The sequence below is a fragment of the Mesoplodon bidens genome (assembly GCF_964165515.1).
Source record: "Mesoplodon bidens genome assembly, chromosome: 5".
Lineage (NCBI taxonomy): Eukaryota > Metazoa > Chordata > Mammalia > Artiodactyla > Ziphiidae > Mesoplodon > Mesoplodon bidens.
In genome coordinates this window covers 69,162,540-69,179,359 of record NC_138161.1, presented here as the reverse complement: position 1 = coordinate 69,179,359, position 16,820 = coordinate 69,162,540, and the positions used below count along the sequence as shown (strand labels likewise).

The window sequence follows — 16,820 nt, the reverse complement described above, 5'->3', positions numbered from 1 at the left end:
CAGAACACCACCTGTATGCTGGGAGCAACCTGCTTTGCATTCAAAAGCACTTACAATAAATGCGCCCTGGGAGGCCTGAAAACCGGCTTTCAATAAACAGTGACAAATGTGGAGTCTAAGTGATGCATGTAATATGTTACAGGGCTTTCCTGTGGAATATTTTTAATCAGTATTAATGACTTTTCATCAATTTAGCCCAACTTGACTTTGGTGGCCAAAAAAAACACTATTACTTCAAAGAAAGAAAAATCAATCAATCACCTTTAAATGTTAGTTTAATTGTTTTTAAAGTGCCCCCTATCACCATCACTCTTGTCCTTGTTTAGAAATATCTGATGGATTAGAAAGACAAACAAGAAAATCACCTGAATTTTGAGATAACACTTTTAAATTTTTTTGGAAAGAAATACCTAATTCTCGGCAAAAAATCAAGTAGTAATCACTGTAAAACAGAGTAGAAAATACATATATATATATATAAAATAAGTAAAATGTAAAAAATGAATCCTAAATTCTACTCTGAGAAACTACTGTGAATACTTTGGTTTCTTTCTAGTCTTTTTTTCCTACTAACATAATGGTTATGTATGATGCCAATTACCAGAAGATTTACAGGAATCATCTAAACAGGCAATTCAAATAATGTTGTTTTTTGATTTAATGGAATTGAGAACGTGCTTCTTCAAAAATGCTCACTCACAAATTCAGGACTCTCCAACAGGCCAATCCTGGGCCTCTTGCTACCCAAACACACGTGCTTGCCCTGCCGACTGTGCTATCTCTAGCCGCTTCCTCTGGCTCCGGGGGCCTTGGAGCCGGGAATCTGTTCAGCTTCCTTCTATCCCAACCCCCTCTGTCAGTCAGGCTTGAGGCTTCCGGGCAGAAGCGGGCAGCTTCTTGGCATAAAGGGGCTGGCGGGGGGGATAACTTCTCTAGTTTAATATCCATTTAGCAATTTCAATGAAAAAATAAAAACACAACAAAAAATGAAGGAAACACATTCCCTGGTACATTTTTTCCTTTGGGCACTGCTGTAAGTTTATATTTTCCCTCTGTGCTTCTACAGAATCCTAATACTGCCTTAATCTTCAAAAATCATCCTAAAGATTCCTATGCTGCTGCTTTAGATTAATCCATAATTCATATGGCTAAAAGAGCAATTTATGCTCAGGAATGGAAATCAGAAAACCAACCAGTAAGAAAAGGTGCTGACGTACCTTTTTTTCCTATAAGATGTTCACAAAAGCAGCCTCCCTAACCTCTCAATTTCTACATTTTCAAAGTCAGACATGCTATTCTATAGCACAGAACAAAGATGTATATTTCAATGGTATTTTCATGCAAAGCTGTTTTCTGTCCTTTACTTGGATTGACTAGAATCTAAACACTCAGAAACGCTGTGATCTCTGGGATCTTGTCTTTATTCTAATATTCCCTGAAATGACGCACCAAGCATTTTCTGCTTTTATATTAACCATATAGCCTCTGGATTTCTGATGATAATTTTAACAAGCAAAAAGAAGCAGTGAAAAAATACGAAAAGAAAAAAATACGAAAAGAGATAACAGCATACTGTTTATACTAAAAGTGAGAGTTTTTTACTTTAAGGTCGCATTTTAAGCAATAGCTAAAAGAAAGTATGGCACTTGAAGTCTACAACAAAGATGTTTCCTAAACTTTAGAGACTATTTCACAGGGAGCTAGAGCAACACACATGCAGCAACAATCAACTTGTCCTAGTTCTCCTTAAACCTAGAAATTAGTCAAATATTGCCAAAGCAGACCTTTATATCTCATCAGAATTGTAAAACGATTCCTTCTACCTGGGTTCAGATGAAATCTCTAAAAATAACTCAAAATTGCTCTTTAGTGTCATGGTTTGTTGGTTGGTTGTTTTTCACTATTGTGCCTCTCTCTGAGAAGTCAAATCCACCCTTCACTAAGTTCACCTGGCTTAACCAACTACCAGTGTTCTTTGAAATTTTTGCCTTTTTACAGAGAAAAAGGTCAGGGATGGAAATCTCTGCATGTCCCCACTGAAAACCATTCACATAAACCACATCTAAGGGGCTCTAATGTGCAGGAAATGGCTTGCTTAAAAGTTCAGTCTGGGGGCTTCCCTGGTGGCGCAGTGGTTGAGAGTCCGCCTGCCGATGCAGGGGACAGGGGTTCGTGCCCCGGTCCAGGAAGATCCCACATGCCACGGAACGGCTGAGCCTGTGAGCCACGGCCTCTAAGCCTGCACGTCCGGAGCTTGTGCTCCGCAACGGGAGAAGCCACAACAGTGAGAGGCCCGCGTACCGAAAAAAAAAAAAAAAAAAAAAAAGTTCAGTCTGACTTGTCAGAGCAAAGTTGGCTGTGGTCCTTTGGAGCCCAGTGCCATGACATAATCAAACCAACAAAGTCCTTACCCATCAAAAATTTCTTTTGTATCTTTTAAAGTGAGCACAGTTTTCCAACATTCCTTCCCTTTGCCTTTCACTAGAGGAACTATAAATCCATACTGCAAGCCCCCATGACTTGCCTCTACATTTCTGCTGGCTCTCTGTCATCTCCTGTGCTGCAGCCTAAGGACTCTGCCAATTTACAGTGAGGCAGGTGCTATAGTTTACTCAGGGCTCTGCACCAAATGGTGAGGCTCTGCTGGGGCTGAACTAATTAGGATGAGGTACCATTCTACTTTTCACCTCATCTTTCCCTGCAGTGATGCCACACTTTTGGCTTCAAGTACTTGTCTGGTTCCAGACACTATCTTCCAGAACCAACCTTCTAGTTTCTTTGGTGATTTAACCAAAATTATGGTAATTAACAAAACTGTCTCCATTCTCTCTCAAGAGAAGCCAGCTGACACCACAATTTCACAGTGTGATGCCCTGCTCCCTTCACTCCAGGTTAATTATCCGATAGCTTTGAGCAGCACATTGCATTATTTTACTTCTTAGATACAAAATTACTTCTCACTAGTCCACATCTGTTGAACCTGTTCTCCTGGTAACCACTAGACAATACCTCCCTCCTCTGCACACAGTGCAGCCTCAAATTCATGGCTGGCTACTTCAAAATGAAAGGACTGAGGTAAAACCTTTAATATTTTTAGCCAAAACTTGCTGCAAACCTTCTAGAAAAACAACAACAAAAAAAATAACAGACAATACAAACTACAAAACAAGCTACAAACTGTAAAATAGAACATTAGAATACATTTCAGAGCATATAAAGCATACAACGGCATTTCCAAATTGATTTTGTATGTGAAGTTATTAGAATAAAACATCACTGTGCTGTCTGAAATACTCGCTGAGATTCACAAAGCAAACATTATAGGAAGCAACTCAGTTTTGCAAATATGCTTATATTAAGGAGCAAGTAACTTTTCTTGAAAGTGACCTTAAAAAACCCAAGTCAGAAAAACTCCAAGAAATCTTTGACATGGTCCAGGTTCCCAAAGCAGAGTCAACACAGGACATGAGAAACTCTGTGACCCAGGGCTCTAAATAGGCCAGTGGCGTTGGTATAGAAGCCTGTGTGACATTCGCCATCAATGATGGCAATGGCCATAATCAACAAGCAAATCACCAGTGGAGCCTATCTTGCCAGGCAAGGCACTCTAATGTGGTCATTTTGGGGTTAGTCTGTACAACCCTGAAAAGCCACATCTGATGTAGTCATCTACCAGATAGCACATGGTGGGAAACCAAAAACTCTAGTCAGGAAGTTTAGTACTTCCTTGAGAAGTGACCTAAAAAACCACTGATCTTTATGATGATTAAAAATCAAGCCCTCCAATCATGTAACTAATAGTTGAATTCTGACATATAACTAACTTCTGGGTGAGTTTTTCAAGTTTAAAGTGACTGAATTATGACATTCAAACACTGGCTCTAATGGAAGGGAATTCATTATATAAAATGTTTAGCAGACCGGGCTGCGGAACTAAAAATTTAGGAAATAATTTTATACAGTTTTCAGATTTGTAATTTATGTATCATCACACCTCAGCTATAAGGCATGTGGACTTTTGCTGTGGGACTTTTGGGGCGAGATCAACTAATTATAAGTGAAAGAATCTCAACGGAGTTTTCATAGTTCTAGGAACTTTTTAGCCTTAGAGAGTTGTGGGGTATGTTTGTGTGTATTCATTATACGCACTGACAAATAAGCACATAAAAGCATTTCTTTAAAATAGAAGACTAGATGTTTAAATTCCTATCATCACCAGCTAATTATCCAGAAGGAAACAAAACATTTGGTGAGTGCCAGCTGTGCCCTGGTCTAAGCTCTTTCACATTCATCTTCTCATTAACTCTAAAATGTCAAAACACACTGAGGTTTTTTTTTTTGTCCTGAAAACCATCCTGTTCGATTAAGATTAATTTTTATTTAAAGTTTTATTTTTCACAATACTCACGGAGTTTAGGCAGAAACCTTTAACATCTACATAGATATGTATAAGAACATATGATCAGAAACCAACCCAGAAGAGGGAAGCTTTTTCCCCCCAGATAGATAAATCCTTGATTGTATCAGTGAGATAGAAATTAGCAGAAATGGTGTTGTTTCTTCCACTGCCTGTGCCAAAGAACCAAACATGTCTGCTTGTATCTGGTCACTATAAATCTGCAAAATGAGGAGTGAGCACTGACTGATGTACAGACACCAGTCTCTGTTGAACAAATTGGAAGCTGCACACTCAAGACCCAGGAGAGTGATAGAGACGCTCTAGTTGCCAAGCACAATGGTAGGAGTGCACTGGGCTCCTCCACAGTCAGACAGCACAGGGGTAGTTCCTGCTTTAAACTGACCAATAAATACATGTTTCTTATATTCTATAGACCACGTGCAAGAGGTCTACTAGGGGATAACATGATCTGGCATCTACTGTTGTTGTTTTTAAATGCTGGGAAGACAAAACAATTTCCATCCAAGAGGAGAAACCATGCTCAGCCGGGCTGCAAGGACCATTCAGCCCACCTGTGTCCATGAGCTGGAAAACCGTTTCTACCACTCTAAGGGCAACAGCCATCTCTGATACTTTACCAGACAAAAAAAGAGAGGCACTGAGCCTCCTAGTTTCAACTATGACACAGCTGAAGTGGGTTAAAGCTGATAATGTAATAACTGTTAGGTGATTCTGTTTAGAAAACTAATTGAAGGCAAAGACCCTATACCTGGTGATGGCATTTTCCCTAATGGAAACACGTTTCCAGAAGAACAGTGAAGAGTGGTCTGACTTTATTAATATCACTTGCCTTCGAAAATGTCACTCTCTTTCATAGGATAAACCAAACGTATATCAGGTTTAGCAAAGATGAAACCTTCTTTACCTGTATTACTGATGGACAGAAATGATCTAGTTTGTTGTTAATTATATTACGAAATTAATATATCATTTGGATGCTCTTTGCTGTTAGGTGAAAGTGCTATGTCAAAAGCTGTCCAAAACCCAGGGAGATTCTGTTTCATCAGCTTTGAATGTTTCAAAAATTTTTTTTCCAGTCAAGGAGGTTATCATGGCTACTATTTCAATTATAAGCCTGTCAGAATTCCTAGAGACAATTAGGTCTCTTGGAGTGTCACATTTTAGAGCATTTCTTACATTTAAGTCTTATAGATTAGATTCTTCCATGTACAAATTATCCAAATTTACTGTATCTGATGAGTAGTTAAGAAAACAGCAACCAGAAAAAAAAGTAGTAATATTCAATTATTTAAGACAAGGAAACAAAATGGGATATAAACCTAGTAGAAATTAATAAAAGATTTATATTTAAGACTCACAAGTATAAAATTTAAAAAGTCTAGATGTATAAAATAAGTATAAATCCTTATTTTAACATGCAAAAAAGAAGTCTAGATAATTGTGCCCCAATTTTCTAAAATAGTGAGACAGAATTTGGACCATGGAAAAGAGAATATCAGAGAAAACCAAACAACTGCAAAACAGAGCCACTACAAACCCACAGACCTCAACACCAGTGGGGCCTGCCTTCAATATGCCCAGCAAGCTTTCCAGCTGTCCCTGCAGCATCTCCTCCCCCACCCTCAAAAGCTATTTTAAAGTTTCATTCCCTCCTTAAGCCCCTTCTCCACTACCTTCCCACCAACTCTTCATAGATGAACTGGCTTCTAAGCCGAAAGTTGGTGCCATCAAGAAGGAGCTCCCTCAACAATGTGCTCAGCACAGGCCTCTGCTTCTATGCCACACACACTGCCTTCTCTCCACCTCCTTCCGACCAAGGCTAACTCCTCTACTTGGGTTCAGGAACCCAACCCCTTCTTCCTTTGTAAGGACGTCTCCCTTCTTTAAAGGTGTACCCCTGGGTTCTAACTGCAACCTTCTTTTCACTCTATACCTGCACTGACCAATTTGGTAGCCACATGTACCAATTTAAATGTAAACAAATGAATCAAAATGAAATAAAATGAAAAATCCAGTTCCCTAGCTGCATTAGCTGCATGGGTTAGTGGCTACTGTGCTGGACAGCACAGATAAAGAGCACCTCTGTTATCATAAAATGTTCCCTTGGACAGAGCTGTCCTATACAGGTGATCCACTCTTTGGGTGATCTCTCATTCATCTGCAAAGCTTTAAACTACATATATACCCCTGACCTTAACTTCTACCTAATGTTAAGACAGTAGAGTTGAAGTATTTTTTTTAAAAAGCAAGATATCAGTGGTTCTCAAGGAGAACCAGCATATTAGAATAAGCTGGTGGGCTTTTAAAAGTAGAAATGCTGCCACCCCCTCCAAGTTATTTAAATCAGAAACTTTGGTCGGGGGGGCAGTGAGGATGCATTCCATCAGGCTGGATGCCTTTCAAGAAAAGCAACAGAAGATATTTTCTTTTTCTTCTCATGTGAAAGCTCAAATAAAGTAATTTGCCTTAGTGGAAATTCTCCATATAAATTCCCTATACATCAGTGCCACAGACCTCTCTCCTAACACATTTAGATAGTAAATAAAAAGTCAAATTTCTTACCTGTGTGATAAAATGTGAGAAAAAACAAAAGTACTCCCATGAACATATTACTTAAAAAAGTGACAACTCCACAAGTAATTCCTTCTGGAACTGGGTAGACAGTTTCCACAAAAAGCTCAAAAAATATAGGTATACTGCTATTCAGGAACACTCCCAGGAGAATACAGGAGGCATACAATGTCACTGAAATAAAAACACAAACATTTTAGTTTCATAACAGCAGCAGTGAGTCATATCAAATGGATATTCTGGGTGTTCTCTTTCATGAGTATCAACTCTGGAATTTCATCTCTTCTCAGTGGTAGTTGATGAACTTCAGTAAAGCTTCACACATCTGTCAGCTCTTCACACAGGTTTTGTGGAGTAGATAGGAAAAGGTTCTCTTGCTGGATGATTACAAGTTTATTTGCTGTATCTTTTTGGTGGATTACTCCAAAGCACAGAAACAATTTTTACCACTATAATTTAAAGGATTCTTTCGCCTGAGTCACACTCCTGGCATATTGAGGGATAGGTAAAATATAGCAAATTAACACAAAATCTAGACTCATTCTATAATTTTAAAGAGAAGTTAAAATCTAAGAAAAAAATGTAAGAAACATTAAGTGTAACTAAAAATTACATATTTTAAGACTGGTTAATGACAGCCCTCAAGCATAAAATAAAAATTATCTGCTATGTAATTCCTGGAGAAACACATAAAATAGAAATAGTCCGCAATTTTAGAATGAGTTTCATGTCAAGAGTTTTTTTTAAAAAATACATGACTTTTTTGGAACAGAAAAAAAAATTTCACCTAGAAGTATATCGTTTGAGAACAAAGAAGAGAAAGGGAAATCTCTCCCAGCAGCCTCGGAAGCAGCGGATTAAAGCTCCACAATCAACTTGATGTACCCTGCATCTGTGGAATACCTGAATAGACAACAAATCATCCCAAATTGAGGAGCCAGGAGTCAGTGCTGTGCCTCTGAGGTGGGAGAGCCAACTTCAGGACACTGGTCCACAAGAGACCTCCCAGGTCCAAGTTATATCAAACGGTGAAAATCTTCCAGAGATCTCCATCTCAACACCAGCACCCAGCTTCATTCAACGACCAGCAAGCTACAGTGCTGGACACCCTAGGCCAAACAACTAGCAAGACAGGAACACAACCCCACCCATTAGCAGAGAGGCTGCCTAAAATCATAATAAGTCCACAGACACCCCAAAACACACCACCAGACGTGGACCTGCCCACCAGAAAGACAAGATCCAGCCTCATCCACCAGAACACAGGCACTAGTCCCCTCCACCAGGAAGCCTACACAACCCACTGAACCAACCTTAGCCACTGGGGACAGACACCAAAAACAACGGGAACTACGAACCTGCAGCCTGTGAAAAGGAGACCCCAAACACAGTAACATAAGCAAAATGAGAAGAGAGAAAAACACACAGCAGATGAAGGAGCAAGATAAAAACCCACCAGACCTAACAAATGAAGACGAAATAGGCAGTCTACCTGAAAAAGAATTCAGAATAATGATAGTAAAGATGATCCAAAATCTTGGAAATAGAATAGACAAAATGCAAGAAACAGTTAACAAGGAACTAGAAGAACTAAAGATGAATCAAGCAATGATTAAAAACACAATAAGTGAAGTGAAAAATACTCTAGATGGGATCAATAGCAGAATAACTGAGGCAGAAGAACGGATAAGTGATGTGGAAGATAAAATAGTGGAAATAACTACTGCAGAGCAAAAGAAAGAAAAAAGAATGAAAAGAACTGAGGACAGTCTCAGAGACCTCTGGGACAACATTAAACACAACAACATTCGAATTATAGGGGTTCCAGAAGAAGAAGAGAAAAAGAAAGGAACTAAGAAAATATTTGAAGAGATTATACTTGAAAACTTCCCTAATATGGGAAAGGAAATAGTCAGTCAAGTCCAGGAGGCACAGACAGCCCCATACAGGACAAATCCAAGGAGAAATACACCAAGACACATATTAATCCAACTGTCAAAAATTAAATACAAAGAAAACATATTAAAAGCAGCAAGGGAAAAACAACAAATAACACACAAGGGAATCCCCATAAGGTTAACAGCTGATCTTTCAGCAGAAACTCTGCAAGCCAGAAGGGACTGGCAGGACATATTTAAAGTGATGAAGGAGAAAAACCTGCAACCAAGATTACTCTACCCAGCAAGGATCTCATTCAGATATGATGGAGAAATTAAAACGTTTACAGACAAGCAAAAGCTGAGAGAGTTCAGCACCACCAAACCAGCTTTACAACAAATGCTACAGGAACTTCTCTAGGCAAGAAACACAAGAGAAGGAAAAGACCTACAATAACGAACCCAAAACAATTAAGAAAATGGGAATAGGAACATACATATCGATAATTACCTTAAATGTAAATGGACTAAATGCTCCCACCAAAAGACACAGATTGGCTGAATGGATACAAAAACAAGACCCATATATATGCTGTCTACAAGAGACCCACTTCAGACCTAGAGACACATACAGACTGAAAGTAAGGGGATGGAAAAAGATATTCCATGCAAATGGAAACCAAAAGAAAGCTGGAGTAGCACTTCTCATATCAGACAAAATAGACTTTAAAATAAAGACTACTAGAAGAGACAAAGAAGGACACTACATAATGATCAAGGGATCGATCCAAGAAGAAGATATAACAATTGTAAATATTTATGCACCCAACATAGGAGCACCTCAATACATAAGGCAAATACTAACAGCCCTAAATGGGAAAATTGACAGTAACACATTCATAGTAGGGGACTTTAACACCCCACTTTCACCAATGGACAGATCATGCAAAATGAAAATAAATAAGGAAACACAAGCTTTAAATGATACATTAAACAAGATGGACTTAATTGACATTTATAGGACATTCCATCCAAAAACAACCGAATACACATTTTTCTCAAGTGCTCATGGAACATTCTCCAGGATAGATCATATCCTGGGTCACAAATCAAGCCTTGGTAAATTTAAGAAAATTGAAATTGTATCAAGTATCTTTTCCAACCACAATGCTATGAGACTAGATACCAATTACAGGAAAAGATCTGTAAAAAATACAAACACATGGAGGCTAAACAATACACTACTTAATAACGAAGTGATCACTGAAGAAATCAAAGAGGAAATTAAAAAATACCTAGAAACAAATGACAATGGAGACACGACGACCCAAAACCTATGGGATGCAGCAAAAGCAGTTCTAAGAGGGAAGTTTATAGCAATACAATCCCACCTTAAGAAACAGGAAACATCTCGAATAAACAACCTAACCTTGCACCTAAAGCAATTAGAGAAAGAAGAACAAAAACATCCCAAAGTTAGCAGAAGGAAAGAAATCATTAAAATCAGATCAGAAATAAATGAAAAAGAAATGAAGGAAACGATAGCAAAGATCAATAAAACTAAAAGTTGGTTCTTTGAGAAGATAAACAAAATTGATAAACCATTAGCCAGACTCATCAAGAAAAAAAGGGAGATGACTCAAATCAATAGAATTAGAAATGAAAAAGGAGAAGTAACAGCTGACATTGCAGAAATACAAAAGATCATGAGAGATTACTACAAGCAACTCTATGCCAATAAAATGGACAACCTGGAAGAAATGGACAGATTCTTAGAAATGCACAACCTGCCAAGACTGAATCAGGAAGAAATAGAAAATATGAACAGACCAAACACAAGCACTGAAATTGAAACTGTGATAAAAAATCTTCCAACAAACAAAAGCCCAGGACCAGATGGCTTCACAGGCGAATTCTATCAAACATTTAGAGAAGAGCTAACACCTATCCTTCTCAAACTCTTCCAAAATATAGCAGAGGGAGGAACACTCCCAAACTCATTCTACGAGGCCACCATCACCTTGATACCAAAACCAGAAAACTTGTCACAAAGAAAGAAAACTACAGGCCAATATCACTGATGAACATAGATGCAAAAATCCTCAAAAAATACTAGCAAACAGAATTCAACAGCACATTAAAAGGATCATACAGGGGCTTCCCTGGTGGCGCAGTGGCTGAGAGTCCGCCTGCCGATGCAGGGGACAGGGGTTCATGCCCCGGTCCGGAAGGATCCCACATGCCGTGGAGCAGCTGGGCCCGTGAGCCATGGCCGCTGAGCATGCGCGTCCGGAGCCTGTGCTCCGCAACGGGAGCGGCCACAGCAGTGAGAGGCCCGCGTACCACAAAAATAAATAAATAAATAAAAATTTAAAAAAATAATAATAAAAAAAGGATCATACACCATGATCAAGTGAGGTTTATTCCAGGAATGCAAGGATTCTTCAATATACGCAAATCAATCAGTGTGATACACCATATTAACAAATTGAAGGAGAAAAACCATATGATAATCTCAGTAGATGCAGAGAACGCTTTCGACAAAATTCAACACCCATTTATGATAAAAACCCTGCAGAAAGTAGGCATAGAGGGAACTTTCCTCAACATAATAAAGGCCATATATGACAAACCCACAGCCAGCATCGTCCTCAATGGTGAAAAACTGAAACCATTTCCACTAAGATCAGGAACAAGACAAGGTTGCCCACTCTCACCACTCTTATTCAACATAATTTTGGAAGTTTTAGCCACAGCAATCAGAGAAGAAAAGGAAGTAAAAGGAATCCAAATCGGAAAAGAAGAAGTAAAGCTGTCACTGTTTGCAGATGACACGATACTATACATAGAGAATCCTAAAGATGCTACCAGAAAACTACTAGAGCTAATCAATGAATTTGGTAAAGTAGCAGGATACAAAATTAATGCACAGAAGTCTCTGGCATTCCTATATACTAATGATGAAAAATCTGAAAGTGAAATCAAGGAAACACTCCCATTTACCATTGCAACAAAAAGAATAAAATATCTAGGAATAAACCTACCTAAGGAGACAAAAGACCTGTATGCAGAAAATTATAAGACACTGATGAAAGAAATTAAAGATGATACAAATAGATGGAGAGATATATCATGTTCTTGGATTGGAAGAATCAACACTGTGAAAATGACTCTACTACCCAAAGCAATCTACAGATTCAATGCAATCCCTATCAAACTACCAGTGGCATTTTTCACAGAGCTAGAACAAAAAATTTCACAATTTGTATGGAAACACAAAAGACCCCGAATAGCCAAAGCAATCTTGAGAACGAAAAACGGAGCTGGAGGAATCAAGCTCCCTGACTTCAGACTATACTACAAAGCTACAGTAATCAAGACAGTATGGTGCTGGCACAAAAACAGAAAGATAGATCAATGGAACAGGATAGAAAGCCCAGAGATAAACCCACACACATATGGTCACCTTATCTTTGATAAAGGAGGCAGGAATGTACAGTGGAGAAAGGACAGTCTCTTCAATAAGTGGTGCTGGGAAAACTGGACAGGGACATGTAAAAGTATGAGATTAGATCACTCCTAACACCATACACAAAAATAAGCCCAAAGTGGATTAAAGACCTAAATATAAGGCCAAACACTATCAAACTCTTAGAGGAAAACATAGGCAGAACACTCTATGACATAAATCACAGCAAGATCCTTTCTGACCCACCTCCTAGAGAAATGGAAATAAAGACAAAAATAAACACATGGGACCTAATGAAACTTCAAAGCTTTTGCACAGCAAAGGAAACCATAAACAAGACCAAAAGACAACCCTCAGAATGGGAGAAAATATTTGCAAATGAAGCAACTGACAAAGGATTAATCTCCAAAATTTATAAGCAGCTCATGAAGCTCAATAACAAAAAAACAAACAACCCAATCCAAAAATGGGCAAAAGACCTAAACAGACATTTCTCCACAGAAGATATACAGACTGCCAACAAACATATGAAAGGATGCTCAACATCTTTACTCATTAGAGAAATGCAAATCAAAACTACAGTGAGATACCATCTCACACCACTCAGAATGGCCATCATCAAAAAATCTAGAAATAATAAATGCTGGAGAAGGTGTGGTAAAAAGCGAACACTCTTGCACTGCTGGTGGGAATGTGAATTGGTACAGCCGCTATGGAGAACAGTATGGAGGTTCCTTAAAAAACTACAAATAGAACTACCATATGACCCAGCAATCCCACTACTGGGCATATACCCTGAGAAAACCATAATTCAAAAAGAGTCATGTACCAAAATGTTCACAGCAGCCCTATTTACAATAGCCCGGAGATGGAAAGAACCTAAGTGTCCATCATCAAATGAATGGATAAAGAAGATGTGGCACATATATACAATGGAATATTACTCAGCCATAAAAAGAATCGAAATTGAGCTATTTGTAATGAGGTGGATGGACCTAGAGTCTGTCATACAGAGTGAAGTAAGTCAGAAAGAGAAAGACAAATACTGTATGCTGACACATATATATGGAATTTAAGAAAATAATGTCATGAAGAACATAGGGGTAAGACAGGAATAAAGACACAGACCTACTAGAGAATGGACTTGAGGATATGGGGAGGGGGAAGGGTAAGCTGTGACAAAGTGAAAGAGAGGCATGGACATATATCCACTACCAAACGTAAGGTAGATAGCTAGTGCGAAGCAGCCGCATAGCACAGGGAGATCAGCTCGGTGCTTTGTGACTGCCTGGAGGGGTGGGATAGGGAGGGTGGGAGGGAGACGCAAGAGGGAGGGGATATGGGAACATATGTATATGTATAACTGTTTAAATTTGTTATAAAGCAGAAAAAAAAGAAGTGTATCGTTAATACTGGCTAGGATCCCAGATTAGCCAATAAATAGCCTATTAACCCAATCTATAGTGAAATCTTTGAATAAGGACACTATTCTTATTCTTAGAAGAATGTTTAGAGAAATGCACCCCACTCCAAATAATTTTATTAATGCTGTTTGTATACAAACCTTCAATAATTTTAATTTGAAGGTGAAAACAGAATCAATGAGGAAAAAATGATCTCCTATTTAGAAACCTAAAACATCTCCCCTTAGACTAATAAGTATATCATGCCCACTGATGATAATGAGTAGCAATTATTCTAACCTCAAAGTTACCAGGAAAAAAAAAATATATATATATATTTTTGCATTACGTGGGCTTCTCACTGCCGTGGCCTCTCCCGTTGCGGAGCACAGGCTCTGGACGCACAGGCCCAGCAGCCATGGCCCACGGGCCTAGCCGCTCCGCGGCATGTGGGATCTTCCCGGACCGGGGCACGAACCCGTGTCCCCCGCATCGGCAGGCAGACTCTCAACCACTGCGCCACCAGGGAAGCCCAGGAAAATATTTTTAATAAACATATTTGTTAAGTAAAAAAATTTCTGTGCAGGAACTGCAGAAAGTGAGGGAATTACCCTAAATCTGTTATGTATTATTCATAGAACATATGAAATTACCAGAATTTACCACAGCCGATTGTAATCATTAACAATCCCTAACATTGTTGAAGAGGTAAAAACAAAAACTGTATCTACTGTTTTCTAACAGCATTTCTCTAATTAATCTCAACTCACACTTCCTCCTCCAATTACACTAGCCTTTCAGGATTACAAAATATTTAACACATTCTAGTACCACAAGTAGCTGGTGATTACTTTGAGTTTCTTTGATTAGAAGATACATGGAAATAGAGAACAAAAGGATGATGGTGAATAAAGAACGCATTGCTGGCTAAAGCAGTGACCAGGCTATTCACAGGATTAAATGAGAAGCATCTGATGGATATAAACACATGTAAAACATGAAGCACTTTTCAAGAGTTTCTTAAAAACCCCACACCTCATGCTCACTGTACATTTGCTGGACATAGATCATGCCAATCAATCAACACTTCTTACACATGACTCATTAGTGGTACATTAGGAAATCTAGGGATGGAATATCACTGGTAGCTTTATAGAGTAGTCTATCTACAAAACACTTTATACTAATTTACGGTCAGTCATGGTAACCAGAGCAGAGACCACTACTGACTCCAAAACAGATGAGCCTAGAAGTTTAAGATGATAAAACACTGAATATAGCACAGAGAACTATATTCAGTGTCCTATGATAAGCCATAATGGAAAAGAAGATTAAAAAAAAGAATATATATATATGTAACTGAATCACTTTGCTGTACAGCAGAAATTAACACAATGTAAACCAACTATACTCCAATTAAAATTATTATTAATTAATAAAAGTTATTAATTAATTTTAAGAACTTATTAGTCATTATACACCCAGCATTTATCCCAAAACACAAAACACACTAGGTTTTTGTTTGTTTGTTTGTTTGTTTTTTGCAGTATGCGGGCCTCTCACTGTTGTGGCCTCTCCCGTTGCGGAGCACAGGCTCCGGACGCGCAGGCTCAGTGGCCATGGCTCACGGGCCCAGCCACTCCACGGCATGTGGGATCCTCCCGGACCGGGGCACGAACCCGTGTCCCCTGCATCGGCAGGTGGACCCTCAACCACTGCGCCACCAGGGAAGCCCCACACTAGGTTTTTAATGTTAATAAAATAAAGAGAAACACTTTGAAATAAAAGATATATAAGTGAAAAAGGTACAGAAAAGTGTGTTAAGGGATACAAACACACACACACGCACATATACACTTGTTTATAAATGTATAGAGTTCTCTGGGAAAACTCAAGAAACTGACATTCAAGGTTGCCTCTAGAGAGGGAAATTGGGGGCCATGGGACGGTAGACATTTTTCATTGTATACCCTTTTCCTACTTTTTGAATTTAGTTTTTACTATGTGCATATCTTACCTACTTAACAAAATAAGAAAAGAGAAATGTCACTGTAAACTAATGAATTGGCAGCTAATCCAACTCTACTTCATGCAGGTTTGTTAGCTCCCTGACTCAGAAATGGTTATCACTGGGTGAGCTGCCCCACACACCAGATATCTACACCCAGAAGCCATATAACCCAGCCTTGGTCCAGGATCCTCGACATAAATATTCCCACCTTATTTATTAGAATTCCTATTATATGTAAGATAAGTAGGCTGAGACTGCTGATATAACTTCAGAGGCCAGAAATGTAAAAACCAAGCATTTTCATTCAATTCTCTCATTCTCAGTATTTGTTTCTTGTATTACTATAAAAATGATGACCACAAGGTTGTTTCACACTGGCTGGATATATATGCTGAAATCACTTGTTACTGTAGAAACTAAAGAATCAAAATAATTTACACATAGGGGATTGGTTCAAGATGGTGGAGTAGAAGGACGTGCTCTCACTCCCTCTTGAGAGAGCACCAGAATCACACTAACTGCTGAACAGTCATCGACAGGAAGACACTGCAACTCACCAAAAAAGATAACACACATCCAAAGGCAAAGGAGAAGTCACAATGAGATGGGACGAGGGGCGCAATCACAATAAAATCAAATCCCATAACTGGTGGGTGGGTGACTCACAGACTGGAGAACACTTATACCACAGAAGTCCACCCACTGGAGTGAAGGTTCTGAGCCTCACGTCAGGCTTCTGAACCTGGGGGTCCGGCAATGGGAGGAGGAATTCCTGGAGAATCAGACTTTGAAGGCTAGCGAGATTTGACTGCAGGACTTCAACAGGACTGGGGAAAACAGAGACTTCACTCTTGGAGGGCACACACAAAGTAGTGTGCGCATCGGGACCCAGGGGAAGGAGCAGTGACCCCGGGGGAGACTGAACCAGATCTACCTGCTAGTGTTGGAGGGTCTCCTGCAGAGGCGGGGGGTGGCTCTGCCTCACTGTGAAGACAAGGACACTGGCAGCAGAAGTTCTGGGAACTACTCCTTGGCGTGAGCCCTCCCAGAGTCCTCCATTGGCCCCAAC

General features: G+C 39.2%; 1 protein-coding gene across 1 annotated transcript in view; it reads right to left on the bottom strand.

Annotated features, from left to right (window-relative positions):
• Positions 1-16,820, bottom strand: part of SLC49A4 (solute carrier family 49 member 4) — a 107,945-nt gene that overhangs the window by 12,326 nt on the left and 78,799 nt on the right. The window contains exon 8 of the mRNA XM_081235542.1: positions 6,983-7,165. Coding sequence (XP_081091668.1) covers positions 6,983-7,165 — 183 coding nt within the window. The remainder of the gene's footprint in view (positions 1-6,982; positions 7,166-16,820) is intronic.